Source organism: Hippopotamus amphibius, chromosome 10 (genome assembly GCF_030028045.1).
Source record: "Hippopotamus amphibius kiboko isolate mHipAmp2 chromosome 10, mHipAmp2.hap2, whole genome shotgun sequence".
Classification (NCBI taxonomy): domain Eukaryota; kingdom Metazoa; phylum Chordata; class Mammalia; order Artiodactyla; family Hippopotamidae; genus Hippopotamus; species Hippopotamus amphibius.
In genome coordinates, this window is record NC_080195.1 from 345,884 (window position 1) to 369,153 (window position 23,270).

Below are 23,270 nucleotides of genomic sequence, written 5' to 3' on the forward strand. Positions count from 1 at the left end.
CCCGTCCCCACAGACCCCGTCTCTACAGTCCCGGGTCCTCACAGTCCCGGGTCCTCACAGTCCCCGTCCCCACAGTCCCGGGTCCGCACAGCCCCGGGTCCCCACAGTCCCGAGGTCCCAGAGCCCCCGTCCCTCACAGTCCAGGGTCCCCGACCGCAAAGCCCCCGGCCCCCACAGACCCCCGCTGCCCGCCTACCGTGCCTCCGCAGCGCGGCCATGCCGGCCTCGCGACCCCGGCAACCCCAGCCCAGGCCAGACGGGCGCGATTGCACTTCCGGACTCCGCCCCTGTAGGCCCGCCCACAACACCAGGCCTGCCCAATCAGGACCCGGGGCCTCTGACGCCGGACGCCAATCAGCCTCGCGCCGGCGGCGGATTGGCTCTAACGGGCGCTGTGGGCACGGCCCGTGGGCGATAGTGCTCCGAGCATGCTCAGAGGGAAGGGAGTGAACCCTGGTGAGCGGGCCGGGGCTGCAGAGGGGTCAGGGGGCGGGGTCAGCGCGAGGGGGTCAGGGCTTAGGGGGTCATCAGAAGAGCGTCCTTGGAAGGGGACGGGTGGGTCAGCGGGAGGTGGTTAGGGGGTCGGCAGGAGGGGAGTCAGGGGTCACCGGGAGGAGGTCAGCGGGGGCGGGGTCATGCCCGTGGGCGGCCGCGCCCAGTGTCGCCCTGGGTCCCAGCGCCGCCCGCGGACGCGAGCAGCGCGAGGGGTCCGCTGAGCGCCCGCGGGGCCAGTGTCCTGAGGCGCCGCAGACACTGGGAGGCCGAGCAGAAGGGAAACGGGGAAGAAGGGAGCCCGGAGGCGGCCCGGGAGGACCGCCGCCGCCTGCTCCCGGACCCCCGCGGCGCTGACGCCTCTGCCCGCGGGGAGACGGCGGCCGGCGGCGTTCTGCGCCCCGCCGCCCTCCAGCCGTTCCGCCTCCTCCGGGACCTTGGTGTCACCCCTCTGCTTTGCGTCCGTTTCTCGGAGAACCTGCTTCCCGACGCTCTGTCTGAGCGGGGCGCTGCTGGCGCCTCCTGCAGCGCCGATGGGCAGGCAGAAGTCCTCGGGAGACCGAGAGCCGGGAGGGGTGTCGAGGGGGGAGGTGGGGGCAGGAGGGCCCCCCGGGGGGGAACCTGAGCCAGGCTCGAGGTAGAGGGAGCCGGGATCGGCGACGTGCAGGCCGAGAACCCTCGAAGCAGAAGGGACCGCCCGGGGCCAGCGCAGCACAGGGCCCCTGTGACAGGAGCGCAGGGAGCGGGGACGGGGACGGGGACGGGGACAGCCGCCGTCAGACAGGACAGCGGGCGATGCTGGGCACGGTCACGTCGGCGCGAGGACCAGCCTTGCGTTTCCCAGGCAGCCGGGGGAGGATACCGCTGGCTTTGAGCGGAGTGAGATGACCTGAGGCCCAGCTTGAAGAAGTTGCCTAAGCCGCTGAGCGGAGAGCAGATTAGGTGGGGGAAGCAGGGGGCCAGCTCGAGTCCATCTCCGTGAGAGGGACCTCGGTGGCTAACACCAGGGTGGTGGCCGATGAGGCTGTGGGAAGAGGTGGTTGGATTGGATATATGTGAAGAGAGCAAAAGAGTCTTTCTGGCTGACCAAGTGTGGCTGTGGCAGGAGAGAAGTGTGGCATGGAAACTAGGAGGCTGGAGTGGTCCCAAGGAGATGAGAAACCTCTGGGGGGGGGGGGGGTCATTGTTGGGTGGTGTGCAGTGCCAGGCATGTTGGATTTGAGGTATTCCTTAGACACGTAAATGTGGGCGTCAATTAGGCAGTTGAATATGATCTTTGAGTTCAGGAGAAAGGACCAGGATTGAGATATATGGCACGGTTTGTCTGCAGGTAGATGTATTTAAATCTCTAAGGGGGAGTGTAGACAGAGAAGTGGTCCAAGGACAGCTCTGAGGGGCTCTAACTTCTGGAAGGTGGGAGATGAGGAGGGAGTGGGGCAGGGGGGAGGGGAGAACAGTGAGCGGTCCTGTAGCCAAGTCACGTCATCGCTGGTCTGAAATGATGTTGGGGACCCGTCACAGACATTCGTATTCATCAAGTGCAGGTTCTCAGTGACCTTGATTACAGTAATTTTGTTGAAGTGGTAGAGGCAGAAGCTTGATGGGAATTCAGTAGAGAGAATTGCAAGAGAGAAATGGAAGATATTGGGTGCAGACCTCTCTCTGTCGGACCCAAGATAAGACAGCATCTGGAGGATCCCTAAAGACAGAACACACACACAAACCGCACATACACACACAATCAGAAGAGAGTTGTTTGGAAAATATACATGCCACACACACCAAATTTATGTGCTGAGGATCTGATCAAGTTGAGACTGAAAACGAGTAATAGAACACAAACGACACAATTAAAAAATGGGCCAGAGACCTTAACAGACATCTCATCAAAGAGAGACAGATGGAAAATAAGCATATTGAAGGTTGCTCCACATTATGTGTCATCATAGGTTGCGATTTAAAACAATGAGACACCACTACACACCTTGGAGAGAATCCAGAGACTGACCACATGAAGTGCTCAAAAGGATGTGGAACAGCATGAGCGCTCATCACTGTTGGTGGACACAGCCACTCTGGAAGACAGCGCGGTGGTTTCTTAGAAGACATACTCTTTCCATATGATCTATCGATCTCATTCCCTGGTATCTGCCCAAATGAGAAACTTATATGCACACAAAATCCTGCACACAGATGTTTATAGCAGCTTTATAATTGCCAAAACTTGGAAGCAACCAAGATGTCCTTCAGGAGGTGAATGGATAAATAAACTGTGGTGCATGCAGGCAATGGGGTATTATTCAGCTAAAAAGAAATGAGCTTTCAAAAGCCATGAAGACATGGAGGAACCTTAAATGCATATCACTAAGTGGAAGAAGTCAATCTGAAAAAGCTACATACTGCATGATTCCAACTATATGACATTCTGGAATAGGCAAAACTATGGAGATAGTAAAAAGATCACAGGTGGCCAGGGGTTGGGATGGGAGGGGTGACAAGATTTTTAGGGCAGTGAAACTCCTCTGTATGGTATTATAATGGTGGAAACGTGTCATTATTCATTTGTCCAAACCTACGGAAAATACAACCTGAAGAATGAACCTCAACATAAACTATGTACTCTGGGTGAAAGTAATGTGTCAACACAGGTCCATTAGTTGTAATAAATGAACCTTCCACTGGGGATGTTGATAAGGGGGAGGCTGTGCATGTGTAGGGGCAGGGGGCATAAAGGAAATCTCTGTACCTTCCCCTCACTTTTCCTGTGAACCTAATACTGCTCTAAAAAACCACGTCCATTTAACAATAGATGGTACAGGAGAGAGGGAGTGCACACGGAAAGTATCCTTGATTAGGTCACAACTCGACCTTGTTCTCTACTTCAGCTTCCCCACAGCATTCACACAGCTCTGGTCTTTCTAATCTTACAACAAGATCTTCTCAGAAACCATGGCTTTTCCTCCAGCCCCGTTCCTTTAATCTCTTTTACACCCAAACTTCTTGAAAGAGTTGATGACAAAGTCAGTCTCCACTTTGTCATCTTCAGTTGACTCTGTTGCCATCTGTGTCTCCATCCCCTCCACTGTAACTGCTCTTGCTGAAGTCACAGGACCTCATGTCACAGGATCAAGCCCAAACTTGTCAGTGTCCACATACCACTTGGTGGTTTCCCAGAAGCACCACCAGCCAGCTGCAGAGACCTGGGATTCACTGGAAACCTCAGCCAGCTGCAGAGACCTGGGATTCATTGGAAACCTCTCCTCCCTCTCTCTTCCCCCATAACCCATCGAAGAAATCATAGCAAGTGTATTCTACCTGCATCATTTCTTACTTCCACTGTCTAGTTCATGTCTTCGTCATCTCTCACTATGGTTTATCAGGCATTTTTAAATTGATCTCCCCAATTCCACTCTTGTTTCCTCACTCCCACCCCTACCACCATCTCTTCTCCTCATAGCAGCCAGAATGGCCTTTAAAAGGTCTCATTGCCATTCAAAAATCAATGAATGTAATCCATGATACTGACAAGCTAAAGAAGAAAAATCACATGATCATATTAATAGATGCAGAAAAAGCATTTAACAAAATCCAATAAAACCCAAAATTCATGATAAAACTCTCACCAAACTAGGAAGAGAAGGGAACTTCTTCAACTTGAACATCTTCAGAAAACCTCTAGCTAACATCATACTTAATGGTGAGAAACTAGATGCTACCCCACCACCATCAGGGATAAGGCAAGGATGCCCCTCTCACCACTTTTTAACATGGTCCTGGATGTCCTAGCTAATACAATAAGACATGAAAAGGAAATAAAAGGCATATAAATTGTGAAGGGAGAAATACAACTGTCTTTGTCCATAAATGACATGATTGTCCATGCAGAATATCTTATTTCCCTGCTAAAAATCCTATGTCAAATTTCATTATCCCTAAGATACAACTCAGAGTCCTTAAAATGCCCTTTGAAACCCCTGACTTGCTCTCCAGAGGTGTTCATGCATTCTCCCTCTTGCTCACTTTGTTCTGGTTACTCTGACTGTTATTGCCCTGGGTCTTCAGGCCTGCTCTCCTTCTACCTGAACGCCTTTCCCTGCCCCACTCTCTTCTTGCCTAAATCCCATTCCTTCTCCACGGCTCTAGTAAAAGTGGCCTTCTGACTTCATGCCAGTTCTGCAGTAGAGACCCTTGCACTTACCTGCGGGCACCTTAAACCCTACAGGTCGGCCTCACAACCTTCTCTGAAGCTGTGGGACTTACTCAGCCAGAGGAATCTGGGGCGGGGGGTGGGGGGAGTAACAGAATCATTGGCGGATGGAAATCAGACGTAAAAATGTCCAGCCCTTCAGCTGAAGGCAGGCGGTTCTGAGGTGCAGTCCACATGATGCCTTCGGGGATCCCCAGGCAGGCTGAGAGCCCACTTTCCACAGCGGTGGCCAGTTTGATTACGCATCCTATTAACAGTCCCTCCCTCCTTGTCTCATTCTTCCTGCTTCCCCTCTCATAATAAACTCCCTGCACCCAAATCTCAGGACCTGCGTGTGGGAGAACCCAGAGGAAGATAAAAACTTAATGAAGATTTCCTCAAAGGGTTCTTCTCTCATCTCAGAGCTGTGTGGTTGCCCTTTTAACATTCAATAAATCCCTCTATTCTCCTTTAGCAAAATAATTATAAGTTGTAATTATATGTTACTTTGTTATTTTAAGAAAATGATTCTCTTTCTAGACTGGAAGCTCCAGGGGACAGAGACGGCTTCTCTGTTTTGCTCACATATGGATAGACATGTTGGGCACTCAGTACATTTTTCTTATTTTTGTTGTCACTCTTGCATGAATGAATAAATACACGCATTTTTAAAACATGAAAGGATGAAATCAATGAGGACTTACTGTATAGACAGGGAACTCTACTCAATATTTTGTAGTTACCTATATGAAAAAGAATAGATATAAGTAAATCACTTTGCTGTACACCTGAAACTAACACAACATTGCAAATCAACTACACTCCAATATAAAATAAAAAATTTAAAAATTAATTTAAAAAAGATGAAAGGATGAGGACAAATAAGGAGAGGAGGGAAGTAAAGGGAAAGTACATTTTAAAGTTAAAAAATTGGTCTAGAATTTAGACTTGTGTTTGAGGTTTGGGACACACAATTCATTGGTTTTAACAGAGGAGACCAGTTGGGAGATAAACACTAAGGAGAAATGTGACTGTGGGCAGGTTTCTTTAGTTCCTCTTGTAACCACTCCCTCAGCATTTGGAACTCTGCTATGAAGATAAGATGCAATTGATTAATGTGCATGATCAACTACATGAAGAAATATGGAGACAGTGCTCTTATTTAAAGATCTTGGAATTTCTGGAAAAGATTGGTTAGTCTCATCCCAAATATTTTTGATGGCCTGATTCTCCTCTTCTAATCTTTGTCCATTTTCCTGTTAAACTTTCATCTTGGTGTTTTCTCTTATTCTAGCAGCTTTCACGTCTTTAATCTCATCTAAACTTCACAACCCCCCAGCTCGAGACGTGGAAAGCTCCGTTTTGCAGATGTATTGAAACCGGGGCCCTGGGACTGGCCCAAGGTCAGGTAACGCACAGGGATAAGCGGGAACGCAGCCAGCTGGTCTCTGGTTCCCCGTGCGGCGGCTTCGCGCTATAGGCCATGGTAACTTTCCTTCCCCCGGCAGTCCCATCCTCGAAGGGCATTCCCATGAATTCAATCCCAGTCTATCAAAATACGGCCGGAGTCGCCAAATGTTCCAGTTCGCTGCAGGCTGTGAAGAGAACGTCTACGGAACCGACTCTTCTTCCTCACCCCTTAGGCTGCTGTGGTCTGTGCGCTGCTGAGAGCGGAGGCGCAAAGGCGGCCAGACCCCATGGCCCCAGGTTTACCGGCAGAGGGACGCAGTGCCTGGGCCTGCGGACGTCGTGGGGACCCCTCTCCCCTGCGAAGACACGGCGGCACGCCCTTCTGCGCTTGGAAAGGTGGGGGTTCGGTTGAGGCACTCACGACAGCAGGAGGGGCAGCCCAGCGACGCTATCGCCAGCGTGGAGAATACACAGCTCTCCGCGTCCTCTGTGCCGCGCGAGCATCGCGAGTCTGGAGAAGACACCCCGTCCACGAATCCCTCGCACCACGCGCTCGCGTGTCACTCTCCCGCTTCCGAGCGGGCCGGCTGTGCCAGGTGTCGGGGTGCGTGTCGGACGCGCGGGCTGACTTCCCGGTGCCGTGAGCGCCTGCTCCGCGTGCAGCCGTGAGGCCGCGGCCCCCGGGGGCCGCTCGGGCGCCCCTTGGCCCCCGCCGTCCCCACGTGACCCGCCGCTCCCCGCGCAACAGTTGGCGGGCCGGGCGGTGCGCGCGCTCCCCGGGCCTCGCGGGCCTCGCGCTCCGGGCGGCCGGCGCGGGCAGGGGTCGCGGCGCGGAGGCCTGGCGCTCCCCCAGGCGCGGGCCCGGCCCCTCTCCAGATGCTGCCGCGCGCCGGCCGCCCCCCCCCCCCCCGTGCGCCGGTGCCTCCCCGGGCGCCCAGTGCGCAGGCGCCGGCCGAGAGGACCGAGCGAGCGCCGGGCTCCAGCGGGTCGGAGCGGCAGCGGCGGCGGGGACCCGCGGGCGGGCCGAGTGACGGGCGGACGGGCCATGTCGCCCCGCACGTGCTGAACTGCAGCGCCCGAGGATGTCTGCGTTGAGGAAGGTGCGAGCCGACGGGGCCGGAGCCGCGCGGGGACGGGGCTCGGGGCGCGAGAGCCGTCGGGGGCTGAGGGGGAGCGGGCTGACCCGGAGGGGCGGACCGCGGGGGCCCCGCGAGGGCGGCCGGGTGGGGGGCGGGGGCCCCGGGACCCCGGGGCAGCCCGAGCGCCGGGTCCCCGCGCCCCGGGCGGCCGGGTGTGCGGCAGCGGGCGCGGAGCGGGGCGTCGCGGAGGGGTGGCCGTCTCCGCTCGCCCGGCAGGCGGCAAGCCGGGGGACCCACGGAGACCCGGGCGGCGGCGCCGGCCGGCGGGGGGCTCCGCGCGGGCCCCGCTGGGCGCGGCGAGGGGCCGGGGGCGGCGGGCAGCGAGCGCGCCCCCTCCCCCCGCCCGGCGCCGGCGGGGACGCCGACCGCCCCGGGAGCGCGCGGGGGGCGCGGGGGGCGCGCGGCCGGGGGCGCGAGGGGGCCCTGGAGCCGGGGCGCGGCGGCCACAGCGCCGGGGGCGGCGGGGCGCGCCGGGAGGGTGGCCGCCGGCGCTGCAAGTGGGAGCGGAGCGCGGGGGCTTTTTCGGGCGGTTGCTAAGCGCGGCGCTCCCCGGCCGGGATTCGGTAACCAAGCCTCCCCCGGCGGCGGCTGTTGCCGTTCCGGGCGCGCTCGCTAACGGTCGCAGGAGAAAGGAGGAGGCTGTCACTGTTACCGCCTGGGCGGCGGGGGCGGCAGGCGCAGGGCCCGCCTGGCCGGCCGGGGGGCTCCCGCGTGCGGCGCCGCGAGACGCGGAGCAGCGCGGACGGGACCCGGCGGGGGCGGGGCGGAGAGGCGGGGGCGGCGGGGAGCGGCGCTCCGGGGCCCGGGGGGGGAGCGGCTGCGGGGGGCTCCGGGGGCGACCTGCGGCGGACGCTCGGGAGCCGCTTCTCGGGCGCTCGCGCTTCTCGGGAGCGCGGTCCGGCCGCCTGCGCGTGGCTCCCCCGGTGAATGGCGACTCGGCCGGGCTCCGGGTTTGGAATTCGGGACTCATCGGCGCGGCTGGCTCCTATCGATCAAAAATAAAGCGATCGGCGGCGAGCCCTTCCTGTGATTAATTCCGCCAGCCCGGGCTGTGGGTGGTTTCGGAGCCGGAGATGTAAAGCGCACCTGCTTTCTCTGCCATCTGAGGACTTCAGACGAGGACTTTCCCGAGGGGCCTCAGCCCCGGGGGTCCTGGGGCTTTGCTCACAGCAGCCAGCTCGTGTGTCCTGCTGGACAGCGTGTCTCATTGGAACTCGCGGGCCTGCTAACCTATGACTCAAGGAAGATTCTTGTTTTGCTTATGTGAATCGCCTGTGTGAGTTGTTAGAAACTCCCCCGGCATCTCAGCATGGCCCGAGGGAGCCCACAGCCTCACCCAGAAGGACTCTTCCTCTGTCTCAAAGCCGACCCCACGGAGCCCTCTCCCCTCCCCCCACACCTTGGCAGGAACAACGTGAGAATTTGAGGTTAACGTGCGTTACCACACCCTTTTCATTTTACTTCCTTTATATTCTCCGCAAAAGGTAATAGGTAACCGAGGCAAAAAAATGGTGAAATGATGAAAAAAATGGTAATTTTTGGCAGGTCAGGTTGTTACTCTGGTGTTTAAAAAAATGTCATTAATCAGGATTTTCCAGTAGCCAAATTGTCTTGTGCAGGCGGCTGGGTGACTCACAGATTTGGCTCTGATAGTAATTGTAGAGTGTGTGTACCATTTCCTTTTAGATGGTGTGACTTTCTGATTGCTTGGAAGGGAACAGATGAGAATATTTTATACCCCACATCTGGCAGCAGGACCAGCAGGCTGTGGGGAACACTCTCTGCACAGGCACACCTGGGCGGGGAGTGTCATGGACCCAGCGAGTGAAAACAGGAAGAAGAAACAGTCCTGTCCCAAAGCACCAGTCCCCTTCCCACCACCACTTCCTCATTCCCGTTCCTTTCCGGGTCAGGCGCTCCATCACTGGGGGCTTTCTTCTCTGTGGTCACCCGAAGAGGGAGGCCTGCTCTGTGTCTTGGACCCCTGCTGCCCCCTCATGCCCTCCCCTCCCTAATGTCCTCTGTTCTTGGTTAAGACGTCGATAAGCATTGGATGACTTCCCCTGGCGATCTACCGTGTCGTATCTGCAGATTACGCTTTAGGTTAAAGAGCAAAATGAATTCTACGTAGAGAGTCCAAAGTGATGAAATAATTTAAGTTTTCTCACCACAAAGGAGTTTTCAGAAATTTGCATTCTATTCGACTTTCCACGCTGGTAATCATTTATTCCCTTTCCTTCCACTTAAAGTATAACTATCCAAAGTGGGGCTGCTGAACACAGAAATAAACATGTATTTATTCACCAGTGTGTTTGTGCCTTAGGTTTCTTGTGTTATAGATGAATTAGTACCAATGTATCTTCTTTTTATAGAATTCAGATTACTTTGTATGATATCTTTCCAGTGACATAAATATGTGCTCCTGTGGCTGTCTACTGCTTCTCCTATTTTTGTGGAAATTTCACATTAAATACGAAAAGCGAAAAAGCACTTTGCAAAATCTGAGTCACGTTGGATTCCAGATACCCAGAATCCAACCAGTTCTGAAACTAAATCCTAATATTTTGAAGATTGTTAGAGGATTTGTATCTGTGTTTTTAACAGCGTCTTCCATCATGTGCCTACATGATGAAATTGAAGAATTGCTGTAGTTCTTTCATATTTGAGGAAAAACTTCATGATTTCTCAGTTACTCAAAGAGTTGAGTGATACACACTTTGATCACAGATTTTACAGGGAAATTAATTAAATATAATATTTATTGACCCTTGGAACGGATATGCCATGGTCATTCACTGGATACAATAAAAATAACTATGATTCATCATTTTGGCCAGATGGGAGTCATATTTAAAGCATTGGCAGCATGTTGGTTATAAAAGAATTATAGGCCACCCAACGGGAAGTCAGCGGGCAAAGCATTCTATGCAGCTGAAAATCACTGTGATCAGCCACAGCTTTGCAGACACGTTGCTTTTATCACAGAACCGTATTCCCAGCCGATCGCCAGCTTTTAAAGTAGGTGCTGCTGTCTTCTGAGCACGTGTGTCTCAAAGACTGAGTATGATGGCTCCTCTTCATCCATGACAGACACTCTCGTTCCTGGGGAGCTAAGCTCATGGGCGTTAGCGTCGTTGGGTACGGTTGGGGGGTGCAGATTCCCCCCCTACATCCTGCATCTGCTGTTAGGAGAGCCTTTACCTTCACAGCACCCTTCCCTTCCAGGGCTTACCACCAGGGACAAACAACAGGTTTGGTGTCAGTGTTAACCTCCTGGGCAAAGGCAGTGGGCGTCCACGTGGAAGACCAGTTGTTCCTTTCACTTCAGGGCCTGTGCACTGGCCACACCCGCCATGTAGAGCTCCGTCAGGCCGCAGCTCTGGGGCCCTCGAGGGCCCCTCGCCCTCAGCCCCGGAGGGCGCCGCCCGTTTCTGGAGGTTCTGACATTCCCACAAGGAGCTTCGTTTGCGGTTACTCTTAAGAGAACACGTCTCTCTGGAATCGTCCCAGGTCGTTTCCCCACAACCTTTGTTCTTGAACCATCGTCTTTCTTGGTGGGTCTTCCCAGGCCGATTACAGTCGGCTTGTGTGGTCCATGCCGCCTGGCCCTCCAGGAGCATTAATTTCTTTGGAGAGCCGGCCTTGCCCACTTTTAGGGTCTGGCTGCCCGGAGGCGGGCTCCTAGTTGTCTAAGGAGGTCAGGACCGCACTCCTCTCCCAGGAGTAGATGCCTCCAGGAAGAGCATGGCATTTCCTCTCAGCCAAGAACGGGACGTGCCTTTTGAGGATAGGAGCGCTTTAGGAGGTAGATCTGAAAGGATGTAGGTCCATCACCACGCAGCCCAGACAGAAAGGAAGCCAGTGTCCAGGATGGCAGGGCCAGGCCACGGGTGGACAGCGGGGTCGTGGACGGAAACACTTGGTCCTACAATGTCACTGATGTCCGGAGTCAGGTAGGGCCTGAAACTGTCACACCGCTTCATTTTCAGTGTTGTCAACCAAGAAATCCCCCTTTTGAAGTGGGTTTCTGTCCCGACCACCAAATGGGATGTAAAGGGTTTTTAGTTTCCCTAAAAATGTCCTCTTTAAAGCTCTCATTGTGGGGTGACATTTGTCCATCATCTGGTGACATTTTTGTCGTCTGCCTTTTTGTGTGTATCCACAGGGGAAAAAAAGTAAATTTTGCTAAAAAGGAATAAGTATTTGCAACCAGCCCATGCGTAAAATTATAGCAAAATTTGTTAAAAAGTAACTTTGTAAATCTAAGTGGTCATTATGTTTAAAACCTGTGCCATACTCTGCACAAAAGAGAGAAATATTGAAACCCTCTCCTAGGACCCACGGAGCACACACTGTAAGCCAAGAGGATATCTAAAAGTATCCTCTCCTGTCTAATGGAAATTTGTCTTCCCATTTTGGTAGGATGCCGACCAGCAGCTTTTCGTATTGGCCCCATAGGCAGCGATTAGGAGCGAGGGTTCTGGAGTCCGACGGCCTGCGGGGCCAGGTGGCACTGGCAGTTTATTTGTTGTCGTTAGATTTGTGTCCCTCATCACTAGGTGAGGGACAGACAGTACTAACGCGGTAGTGTCATCAGGAGGATTAAGTGAACTGCCGGCAGTGAGGCCGTTAGTGTGCATAGTAAGTGCCCAGCACGTGTCCACTGTTTTGGTCATGAAGACGTAAAATTGGGGCCCAGTTTGAGCCATAATCAGGCCACGCTCCAAATTCCCATAAAACTTAGGTATTTACTATTTCTAGTCTTCTTTTACTTCCTGATATATCTGATTTGCCACCTCTTTCCGAAAGTTTTTTTGACTCACTGACAAAAGGACAAGGTCGAACAATGAAATACAACAGAGGTAGACAGTCAGAGCAAACAAATATGGTGACCACAGGGGTTAACGTAGTCCTTTGGGCCACAACTTTGAGTCTGAGTTTCCTGGAAGCCAACTCGACAAAACCAGAAGACATAGGCCCTCGCTTGGTTCCCTGTGGGGGGGACGTTGTATACTCGTTTTCAGTGAAGAAAAGATTTTCCTGAGTGCTGACTCGTGGAAGATGCTCTTGTGGTTGACTTTGTAAAGCGGGGTAGGGTGATATCGTGTACATCAGTTGTGCAAACACAGAAGTGTTTTTCATGATTACGTAGACTTGGAAGGAAACCAAAAGCAGAGCACACACAGACAGCCCACAGGAGTCGCAGTGACCTTTCCCTCCTATTTCCACGTTCCCTCCATGACCAGAAGGGAAACTGTGGGTTCCTGGAGCCGGGCTCTGGGCTCTGGGCCTCCCCCGGTCTGCTTCAGTTTAGCGTTTGTACGTGCAGTCCAGTCGTGTGTTCCTGGGTCGTGTGTGTCTTATTTCCCACGGTGCCTTCGTGTGAAGGCCGGCCGCGGGTCTCGGCCGAAGACCAGGGCCCTCGTCCTGGGTGTGGAGGCAGCATCGCTGCTGTCTCCCCGTGCTGCTTCCTCCCCGTCCGCCTGTCCCGGGGGCTCAGGAGCTATTTCAGCAGCTCCTCCCAACGCCATCGGAAGGCGCGGCGCCGTCGTCCCTGTGCACCCGAGACGGAGGTGACCCTCACGCACCCTGCGGGGAACCCCGGCTTGTCTTGCCCTTTCAGGCCAGCCTGGCCTGCTCAGCCCCGGGCAGGGGACGGGCCCACTCCTCCCCGTGGCGTTTCCCAGACGGACCGGTTGCTCTCTCCTCTTCCGTCGCCACTGCCCTGGCTTGGCGGGGAAGACTCCCCCTCGCCAGCACCGTTCTTCCTTTCTACGTTTCCCGTGCATTTATCCACTCAGGCCTTGGACAGACCCTCGATGCCTCTGCTCAGTCACTGGGGTCGCTGGGCCTCGGGGCCGTGCCTGGGGAGAGCCTGTTCGCGCTCCTGCCGGGAGAAACGGAGCGCACGCGTCTGGCAACCTCACAGTTCCTACCGTCGTGCGTTTTAGGTGCTATCACTCAGTAAACATTCGTGAGAATAAGTGAATCCACAACGAGCCGACCCCTTCACACGCTTGAGAAAGGTTCCTCGGTTGCGGGCTTTACCGCTTGCTCCTCCGTTGTACGAGCCTCACCGAGACAGGAAACCTCACAAGCACATCAGTGCATCTGCCTGTTGTATGAAACTTTTGGCTCTGTAAAAACAATTCCCATTTTCTGACATTCGGTGTAATATTTTGACAGTTTCTAAATAAATTTCTGAGTATCTGTTTTCTGATTCTATTAAAAACAGTATAGCATCCATATAATAGATAATTTAGGTAAACAGTTGAATGTTGTACATTCAGAATTCCACTATGGCTGTTGTATAACATTCCTACGTCTATGACATAATTGTCTAGATTATTACCATGTTCGGGTTCAAAGTTTTCTTTTTGTTGTGAAAGATGGGTTATGAAGCTCTTTAAAGCAACCAGGCGGTATTTCTTACGCTTCAATGTATCCACTTGCTTGTTTCTGTAATGGTATTTTACTAAAAGTCAGGGCAGGCACTCAGTTTAAAAAAAAAAAAATCTTTTTCATATAACTAGTCCCAGCAGTTTTACTTCTGGGAATGTATCCTGAGGAAATAATCATGGATTTACGGGAAATCAGCTAAGCAGATGTTCACTCCATTTTTGTGTCATAGTAAAATACTGTAAAATAGCAGTAACTGGAGATTGGATAAACTCATTATGATATAGCACACTGTAAAAAATACACATCCATGACAGAGGTGAAGGTTACGTGTTTAATACTGCCGAGGGGTGTCCGCGTCCCGTCAGGTGAGGGGAGCAGGCTACCAAACCGCACGTGTGGCGGCGGTCCCTCCCTGCAGCTGCTGTGAGGGGGGCACAGCGGGCAGTCAGGAAGGACCAGCGGCCGGGGGGAGGCGCGGAGGCTCGACACCCCACGGCCTCACACCGTGCTCGGGGTCCAGGCCTCGGCCGAGCGCAGTCTGTGCCACCCAGCGCCCGCCGCCCGCCACCTGCGCGGCTGAGTCCTCTCTCGCGGCCCAGCCTCATGGCTCCCTCCGTCCTGTGCCCTGAGCTGCCGGCCTGAAAGGGCCTGCCTGTGTTCCCTGTACGTCGAGGAAGTGTCCCTCTGCTGGGGTCTGCTAGCTGCCGTTATAAAAGACCCTGTGAAGCACTTGTGGAGTAACGTGGCACACGGTGGCTCCTAGGTCATGGCACGTCAGGACAGGCTCTCTTGGTCCCCGAAATGGTCATTCTGTAACCAGGCTCCTTCTGGCTGGTGGCCCTGCCACTGTCATCCTCCTGCAACCAGCAGGAGAGGAGCTGGGGGCCCCGTGGGTGTGGCCTGAGGCACACACACCGCTTCTGCTCCTGTTCCCTTGGCCTCTGTCACGTGCCACGCGCACCCTGAGGGAGGTGGGAAAGAAGAGGAAAGGGTTTGTGATCAGCTGTTTCTGCAGCCTCCCTTGTTTCATTTTTGGAGTGAAGAGACCTTCCCTAGAAGTTCTTCAGAAGTCTTTCCCTCCTGTCCCGTCATGCCTGACCAGTTATGGCAGGAAGGATGGGACCATTGTTTGGGCTTAGATTCATCTTAAGCTGCCCCTCAGGCTGTGCCTGGTGCCCGAGAGGCCACGCAGGCAAGGGTGAGCCCTGAAGAAAAGCTGGGGGAAAGCTGATTTTCCTTAGAAATCAGGAGGGGGGTGGCTGTCTGGGTATCACCAATAGTGTCTGTTACACGGCTATTCTGAATTTAAACACTGCCTGGGGGCACATAACACGTCTGTAATTTGGTAATGTCTTAAAGGAATCTTTATGCATCTGTGCAGTGAACGATTGCAGAGCGATCTACTGCAAAGCGAACAGGACCGAGAAACACCTTCTGATGACCCCGCTGGACCCGCTGTAACAAGTCCACCTGTGATCTGTCGTCCATAAGGCCGTCATCCCATGGAATTCACCCGTCAGGGTTCTCAAGTCCTAGAAACAAAGTCCCCCTGACTTTAGCACGACGGAACCCAGGGGCAGGACCTGGACCAGCTGTTGGCGGAGGGGCGGCTGAAGAAGCTTCAGGAAGCAGGACCCCGAGGCAGGGCTGCAGGGGCCTCCCCGGGCACCCCTCGGAGCCACGTGCCTGCCTTGCTCTGTGAGGCCGTCTGTCCCGGGGCCGGCCTGCCGCAGGCTGAGGCTGTGGGGCGCCTGGGCAGGTGTGGCGGTGGGCAGACATACTCAGTCTTTTTTTTTTTTTTTTTTAAAGCTATCAACTTTATTTATTTATGTTTAAGAACTTTTATTGAGATACAGTTAACAGACAATAAACAGCATATATTTAGAGTGTACAGTTTGGTATCCCAATCTCCCAATTCATCCTCCCCAACCCTCCCCGCTTTCCCCACGTGGTGTCCATGTGTTTGTTCTCTACATCTGTGTCTCTATCTCTGCCTTGCATTTCCTCTTTCATAGTTGTTAGCATTTGCCTTATGTATGGAGGTGCTCCTATATTGGGTGCATATATATTTATAATTGTTATCTCCTCTTCTTGGATGGATCCCTTGATCTTTATGTAATGTCCTTTCTTATCTCTTGTAACATTTTTTATTTTAAAGTCTATTTTATCTGATGTGACTATTGCGACTCCAGCTTTCTTTTGATTTGCATGGAATATCTTTTTCCATCCCCTCACTTTCAGTCTGTATGTGTCCCTAGGTCTGAAGTGGGTCTCTTGTAGACAGCATATATATGGGTCTTGTTTTTGTATCCATTCAGCCAGTCTGTGTCTTTTGGTTGGTGCATTTAGTCCACTTACATCCAAGGTATGTTCCTATTATCATTTTCTTAATTGTTGTTTTTGTAGGTCCTTTTCTTCTCTTATGTTTCCTGCTTAGAGAAGTTCCTTTAGCATTTGTTGTAGGGCTGGTTTGGTGGTGCTGAATTCTCTTAGCTGTTCCTTGTCTGTAAAGCTTTTGATTTCTCTGTCGAATCTGAATGAGATCCTTGCTGGGGAGAGTATTCTTGGTTGTAAGTTCTTCCCTGTCATCACTTGAAATATGTCACGCCACTCCCTTCTGGCTTGCAGAGTTTCTGCTGAGAAATCAGCTGTTAATCTTATGGGAGTTCCTTTGTATGTTATTTGTCGTGTTTCCCTTGTTGCTTTTAATAACTTTTCTCTGTCTTTAATTTGTGTCATTTTGACTACTATATGTCTTGGCGTGTTTCTCCTTGGGTTTATCCTGCCTGGGACTCTCTGCACTTCCTGGACTTGGGTAGCTATTTCCTTTCCCATGTTAGGGAAGTTTTCAACTGTAATCTCTTCCAGTATTTCCTCGGATCCTTTCTCTCTCTCCTCTCCTTCTGGGACCCCTATGTTGTGAATGTTGGTGCATTTAACATTGTCCCAGAGGTCTCTTAGGCTGTCTTCAGTTCTTTTCATTCTTTTTTCCTTATTCTTTTCCACATCAGTGATTATCACCGTTCTGTCACTTATTCACCCTTCTGCCTCAGTTAATCTGCTATTGGTTCTTTCAAGTGTATTTTCCATTTCCGTTATTGTGTTGCATATCTCTGTTTGTTTGCTCTTTAATTCTTCTAGGTCTTTGGTAAACTTTTCTTGCAGCTTTTCGATCTTTGCATCCAATCTTTTTTCAAAGTCCTGGATCATCTTCACCATCATTATTCGGAATTCTTTTTCTGGAAGGGTGCCTATCTCCTCTTCACTTAGTTGTTTTTCTGGGTTTTTATCCTGTCCCTTCATCTGGTACAAAGTCCTCTGCTTTCTCATTTTCTCTGTCTTTCTGTGGCTGTGGTTTTCAGTTCCACAAGACAAAATACTGCTGATACTGCTTGATCCTGCTGTCTGCCCTCTTGGGGAGGAAGCCATCTAGGAGGTTCGTGGGTGCTTCCTGATGGGAGGGACTGATGGTGGGTAGGGCTGGGTGGGCGGAGCTCAGTAAAACTTTAATCTGCTTGTCTGCTAATGGGTGGGGCTGTGTTCCCACCCTGGTGGTCGTTTGGCCTGAGGCTACTTAGCACTGGAGCCCACAGGCTCTTTGGTGGGGCTAATGGCGGCCTCTGGGAGGGCTCACACCAGTGAGCACGTCCCAGAACCCCTGCTGCCAGTGCCCCTGTCTCCTCGGGGAGCCACAGCTGCCCCCCACCTCTGCAGGCAACCCTCCAACACCAGCAGGTAGGTCTGGTTCCATCTCCTATGGGGTCACTGCTCCTTCCCCCTGGGTCCTGGTGAGCACACTGTTTTGTGTGCCCTCTAAGAGTGGAGTCTCTGTTTCCCCCAGTCCCGTGGAGGTCCTGCAATCAAATCCCGCTGGCTTTCAGGGTCTGATTCTCTGGGGATTCCTCCTCCCGTTGCTGGACCCCCAGGTTGGGAAGCCTGACGTGGGGCTCAGAACCCTCACTTTAGTGGGTGGACTTCTGCAGTATAACTGTTCTCCAGCGTGTGAGTCACCCACCCAGCATTTATGGGATTTGATGTTAACGCGATTGTGCCCCTCCTACCGTCTCACGGCGGCTTCTCCTTTGTCTCTGGAGGTGGGGTGTCTTTTTTGGTGAGTTCCAGTGTCTTTCTGTGGATGACCGTTCAGCAGTTCGTTGTGATTCCGGTGCTCTTGCAAGAGGGAGTGAGCGCACGTCCTCCTACTCCGCCATCTTAATCCTCTCTCCAGACATACTCCGTCTCACCCTGTGACCCAAGGGGGGAACCCTGGCCTGGCCTTTCCCCAGCAGAGCACTGGAGTCCAGACTTGGGGAAAGGTGAGACCTATGGTATCTCGTGTCATCCTACAACATGCTTGTATTTTTAAAAGAAACAGCCACATGGGGCCTTGGGTACGATCAAGGTCCGCAGTGTCAGATGTTGCGCCACGTCCCACAGACTATTAGCTGTGTGCCGCGCGCACAGCCCACTCTTTGGCTCTGCCTCGGAGCTGCTGTTCCATCCTTTACAGGTTTCCTCTGTTCTAGGTTTAGGATGTGCTCTGGAAAGTATTCATTGTTTTCCCAGGAAGTAAGAAGAGGCAAGATCCGGAGGTCAGTGCTTTCCTGTCAGACTCGGCACTGCATTCTCTTGGCTACCAGACCTTTTTGCTGCATGTATTCCACTTTTGGGAACTCTTCTCTCCTGTGATATATTTTGTTCTCTCATAGCTGTGCTGAATTGGAGGCTGGCTGGGCTGCTTTCGTACATTTTCTTTTTTTTGTCCTGGTCATCTAATCTGCTAGATATTCAGAAATTATAGAGAAGCACAAATTAATGACTTAGACGTCACCAATAATTCCATGACCTGGAAATAATTATAGTTTGTGTCTTGCTTCTTCCGCATCCAACTCTTCTTATTCTTTAGACCCAAACTGGGAACTATCCTGGTTTTTTTCACTTTATATTCTTTTCTGAGAACTTGCCCAAATTTTTGAAATATTCTCTAACAGTTTGATTTTAATTGAAGAATGATATTCCAGTATGCAGTGTTACTCAGCCATTCCCCTACTGCTCAGGGTTTAAGTTGCTTGCAAACATTTTTGGTCATTATTCTGTGATTAATATCTTTTCTGACATTTTCTGAACGTGTAATTTTTCTCTAGTAAATGCCTAGAGACAGAATTATTGGGTTAATGGATGTATCCAGTGTATTAGGGCTGCTATAACAAATGCCCACAAACTCAGGGGTGAAAACAAGAGAAGATGGAAACTGAGGCATCCGGAGCTGCGCTCCCTCCAGAGGGCCCAGGAAAGGCTCCTTCCTGCCTCCTGCAACCTCTGCTGCCTGACCTGGCTTCCCGGGCTTGTGGCCACGTCACTCCCATCTCTGCCCCGTCTTCACGGCCCATCTCCACTGCGTCTTTGTCTCCCTTTCTGTCCACCTTGAACCTCTCTCCTAAGGATACGTGTCATTGGACCTAAGACCCATTCAGATAATCCAGGATTTTCGCCTCACATCGGGGTTCTTAAGTTAATCACATCTGCAAAGACGTCTTTTCCAAATAAGGTCACACTTGTGGATTCCAGGGATTTGTGTGGTGACACCACGTACAATGGCTGCAAACATTCCCTGAACCTCGAAACTGCTTGGTAAGAGCAGCACAGGGAGCCAAGCAAAGGGAAGGGTCAGCTCGTGGGAGCTTTTCTGTGTGCCTGAGTGGAGCTGCTGGTGAGCCTGGGGTGCGGGCTTTCTCACCCCGAGACAGAGAGGATTTTCACGTGTGCGTCGCAGTGGACTGGGGTGGGCTGGGCAGCAGGAAACCGGTGACGGGGTCTGTGAGCATCTGAGAGGGAGTGCCTCTGATGGATGGTGACGAAAGGGCAAATCAACACATCACTTAGAAAAGACGTATCAAATGGGTTATTTTAAAAATAGCGCGTATTTTCAGCGTTGGATGTTCGAGGCGTCCACAGGTTTGCTTCCTTCAGTCTTCCCGAATGTGCCTGGGGTGGCATTTGTCGCCGGGCGCCCAGTCCCTCCTGGGCTTGCTGACCAGAGAACCCTGTGTTCCAACCTTATAATGAATGTAGATTTCCTGTGTTAGAGGTTTAATGGGATAGCATTTTTAAACAGAATGGAAGCTGGCTAAATTTAGTGTCTGAAAAATGTCCAGACCGAAAATAGCTCTATTCCGAAATATCTGTCTCCAGGCCTGTGCTGCTGGGCTTTGGGAAGGTGACAGTTCCTGCTTCCCGTCCCATCAGCAAGCAGGTGTCGGCAGCCGTGTGCGCGGTGACCGCCTCTCGCTGAGAAGGCCCGAGTTCTCGCGTGCTGGCCGGCCTGCTCCGCTGGGACGTCGCTGTGCGAGGGGCTGCGGTGCTCCTGACCCGGCCTTGGTGACCCGCCAGGAGGTGCCCCTCTCTCCTCCTCCTCCTCCTCCTCCTTCTGGCTCGGCCACCTCCTGCGTCTTCCTACGGGTCCTTATTCTTGGCTCTTCTGAAGACATTAAAAAAGATGAATCATGATGTTAAACAACATAAGGCTTTTTCTGGGATTCCTTTCCCTTTCTTCCTTCTTACAGTAAGTGTTAAATTTCTGTTTCATCTGATATTTTTTCAGGCTTAATATTGTTATTTTTTTCTTAAGAAGTAGCATTCTCTTAGCCCAGGAGAGGGTCATCCCTTGATGTTTGTGGCATGGAGCTCGGGTGAACCCATTGTTTGCTTACCCAGCTTTCATGTCTCCTGCTGAGGAGGGTGAGGAAGTGGAGGAAGAGGAGGTGGAGGTGGAGGAGGAGGAGAAGGATGGTGGGGAGGAGGAGGCAGAGGAGGAGGAGGAGGGTGGGGAGGTGGTGGAAGAGGAGGAGGAGGAGGGTGGGAGGGTGGAGGAAGAGGAGGAGGAGGAGAGTGGGGAGGAGGAGGAAGAGGAGGAGGAGGGTGGGGAGGTGGAGGAGGAGGAGGAGGGTGGGGAGGAGGAGGAAGAGGAGGAGGAGGAGGGTGGGGAGGAGGAGGAAGAGGAGGTGGAGGAGGGTGGGGAGGTGGTGGAAGAGGAGGAGGAGGATGAAGAGGAGGAGGAGGAGGAAGAAGAGGAGGAGGAGGGGGAGAGGCTGATGGAGGTGGAGTTGTGGGAGGACATGGATGTGGTCACCGTCCCCTTGGGCGTCACTGGCATCGCTCCCTGCACGATATTCTCCTGCCACACTCGTGCTCTCAGTGTGGACAGAGCTGTGCCTCTCGTGGCCCTGCTGTGTAGCCAAGACGCAGAGGTGAGGCTGGGTGAACCTGGGCTCGTGCAGGCCGTGGGGTGAGGTGCCCCCTGCACTTCGCTTACCGCTTCTTCACCTTCACCAATGAGCTTGTCTGCGGCAGGTCACTGCGCTGCTGGTCAGAAAGGCACGGGAGATGCAGTCCTCAGCCTTCCGGGTCCCTGACAGTGGACACAGGACGAGGGGGGCTGGGGGAGCAGGATCACTGAGTGCCCGGGGCCCCAGGTGGGCACGGGGCTGGCGTCAGCCTCGTCTGGAGTATGCAGTCCAGGAATTCGGGGATGGGGAGGCGTGGGGGTCTCAGAGTGGCGCTTCCCGTCCATCTTGCTGGTTTCATGTTCTGGGCCTGTTTCCTCAGCGCTGAACACAGGGGACCCACCGAGGAGGAGGAGGTCTGGATTCTCTGGAGTTGATGAGCAGGGGCTGCAGACGGTGGCCGGGAGCGGGCGGGCCTGTGGAGGCCGGTTCCAGCCCCTCGTGGTGGGCCCTGCGGGGTTGGGCGGGTGTGGCGGGTCTTATGCGGGGTCCTCACGGCTGACCTGTGGGGCTGAGGTGCAGGCTGGCTGGTTCCCTCACTGCAGGCTGGGGTGGCTGCCCGGGCACAAGGTCAGCGGGCCTCTTGGGCCCTCAGGACAGGCTTCCTCTCGTGTATTGGTCCTTTGTCCATTTAAGTAGGTGCCTTCCCAGGAAGAGAGGCATCGGGGCAAGCTCGGAGTCCTGTCTTTTGTCTTTAGTGTTACTTCTGGGCCAACGTGGCCATGATTTGTTTATAATTCAGCTTCATCTGTCAAGAATCAGGGGCACTCGATCCTCAGGAAGAACGAAGCCTGTTTAATCCTATGTACGCCTGGACATCTCCTTCTAGGACAGAAGAGTCTAGAGCTTCTGTAAGATGCCAGGTGTTGCTAGAGGAGTTTGGAAATCAGGGACAGAGTCTCAGGGAGTAAGAAGTCCCCACTGAGCCGCCCTGGGGGAGGTGGGAGGGGCCTGGGAAGTAAAGGGGCCCTAGAAGGAGAGTAAGGGGGGGAGCGTTCACCAGCCCAGAAGCTTCTCTGAGTGCTTTTTTCATCTGCTCCAATGTTGCAGGTGTGAAGAGTGTGCCAGCGCACCAGGTGGAGCTTTATCTGCTTCTCCAACCGTTTGTGTGTCCTCTCAGATGATCCAAGATAATAAAATGAGATAATTAATCATTATTTTCCTTGAGGTCTTTAAAAAATCTGTGCACTGAACGCAGGGTGTGTTTTAGGGTCTGCCGCAGGTGAGGGTGACGGCCGGCTTGTGTAGCTGCGAGGAGGTGGGCGTTTGAGGCCCCGAGACTCACGGAAGCTGCACCACGCGTCCTCCGCGCGCTGTTTGGGGGACTCGGAGGCTGCCTGCGAGGCTGCGGCCTCCTGGGGGGAGTCTCCGCGCCTGCCGGGGGGGTGGTCCTGGGGGCGCGGGGGGTGGTCCTGGGGGGCGGGGCTTGAGGGGTGGTCCTGGGGGCGCGGGGGGGTGGCCCTGGGGGGGGTGGGGCAGGAGGGGTGGTCCGGGGGGCGCAGGGGGTGGTCCTGGGGGGCGGGGGGTGGCCCTGGGGGGGGTGGGGCAGGAGGGGTGGTCCTGGGGGGCGGGGCTTGAGGGGTGGTCCTGGGGGCGCGGGGGGTGGTCCTGGGGGGCGGGGCTTGAGGGGTGGTCCTGGGGGCACGGGGGGTGGTCCTGGGGGGTGGGGCTTGAGGGGTGGTCCTGGGGGCGCGGGGGGGGTGGTCCTGGGGGGCGGGGCAGGAGGGGTGGTCCTGGGGGGCGGGGCTTGAGGGGTGGTCCTGGGGGTGCGGGGGGTGGTCCCTCAGTGTTTGGGCGGCACCAAGGCTGCTGGGGAGCCCCCCACCATGAGCGCCGCTGCACTTGCGGGGCCCGCGGGGCATCTGCCATCGCATCCTTGCATCGCATCCGATTGGCAGGTCATTTTCCCGATCCCACTGAGCGGTGCTCCTTGGCCTTTGCGTCGACAGGCCTCGCTGCACCTTACAGGAAGGGACAGAGCCCTGGTTGAGGAGCCAGGGACCCGCACCGTCAATAGGGTGGTGACCCGAGAGCTCCGGGGACCCCGCGCGGCTTCCGCACGGGTTCCCGTCTGTCCTGAGGCCTGCGCCTTTGAGGTGGGGAGGGCGGGTGAACCTGGTTAGAAAGGGTGCGGTGGACGTCCTCCACGCCCTCGGAGGAATCAGCAGCGCTCAGAGCAGATGGGGACGGACGGGGTGCCCACCGTCCCTCCGGGATACATGTTTTTAATTGTCTGGTAAATCACCCCAGCAGTTTGTAATTATCTGGGTAACTTTGGGTGAATTTCTAGAAACTTGCTGATCATATGTTTATTACTGATGAATAATTCATTCATTTAAAAAATATTGTATTTATTTA

General features: G+C 53.9%; 2 protein-coding genes across 5 annotated transcripts in view; both read right to left on the minus strand.

The window, feature by feature from the left end:
- The window catches only part of ERICH1 (glutamate rich 1), a 54,638-nt gene extending 54,357 nt beyond the window's left edge, over positions 1-281 (minus strand). For all 4 annotated transcript variants that reach the window (XM_057697713.1, XM_057697714.1, XM_057697716.1 and 1 more), the window contains exon 1: positions 197-281. In XM_057697713.1, coding sequence (XP_057553696.1) covers positions 197-218 — 22 coding nt within the window. In that variant the 5' untranslated portion in view covers positions 219-281. The remainder of the gene's footprint in view (positions 1-196) is intronic.
- A 323-nt stretch (positions 282-604) lies between these two features.
- LOC130830466 (collagen alpha-1(I) chain-like) lies at positions 605-8,197 on the minus strand. The gene is made up of 5 exons (XM_057697689.1): positions 6,718-8,197; positions 6,510-6,599; positions 6,315-6,444; positions 1,355-1,414; positions 605-1,214 (listed from the first exon to the last, which is right to left on the minus strand). The coding sequence occupies exons 1-5, from the start codon at positions 8,195-8,197 to the stop codon at positions 605-607; spliced, it is 2,370 nt and encodes a 789-aa protein (XP_057553672.1).
- Between the last annotated feature and the right edge of the window lie 15,073 nt (positions 8,198-23,270).

What these genes read in the sequence shown, in the direction of transcription:
- LOC130830466 (XM_057697689.1), bottom strand. Translation starts at nt 8,197, where the DNA reads ATGAGTCCCGAATTCCAAACCCGGAGCCCGGCCGAGTCGCCATTCACC. An exon ending in GGCGCTCACGGCACCGGGAA is followed by an intron (nt 6,600 to 6,717) that starts GTCAGCCCGCGC and finishes TGTCTTCTCCAG; the next exon opens with ACTCGCGATGCTCGCGCGGC. An exon ending in AGACCACAGCAGCCTAAGGG is followed by an intron (nt 1,415 to 6,314) that starts GTGAGGAAGAAG and finishes CTCTCCGCTCAG; the next exon opens with CGGCTTAGGCAACTTCTTCA.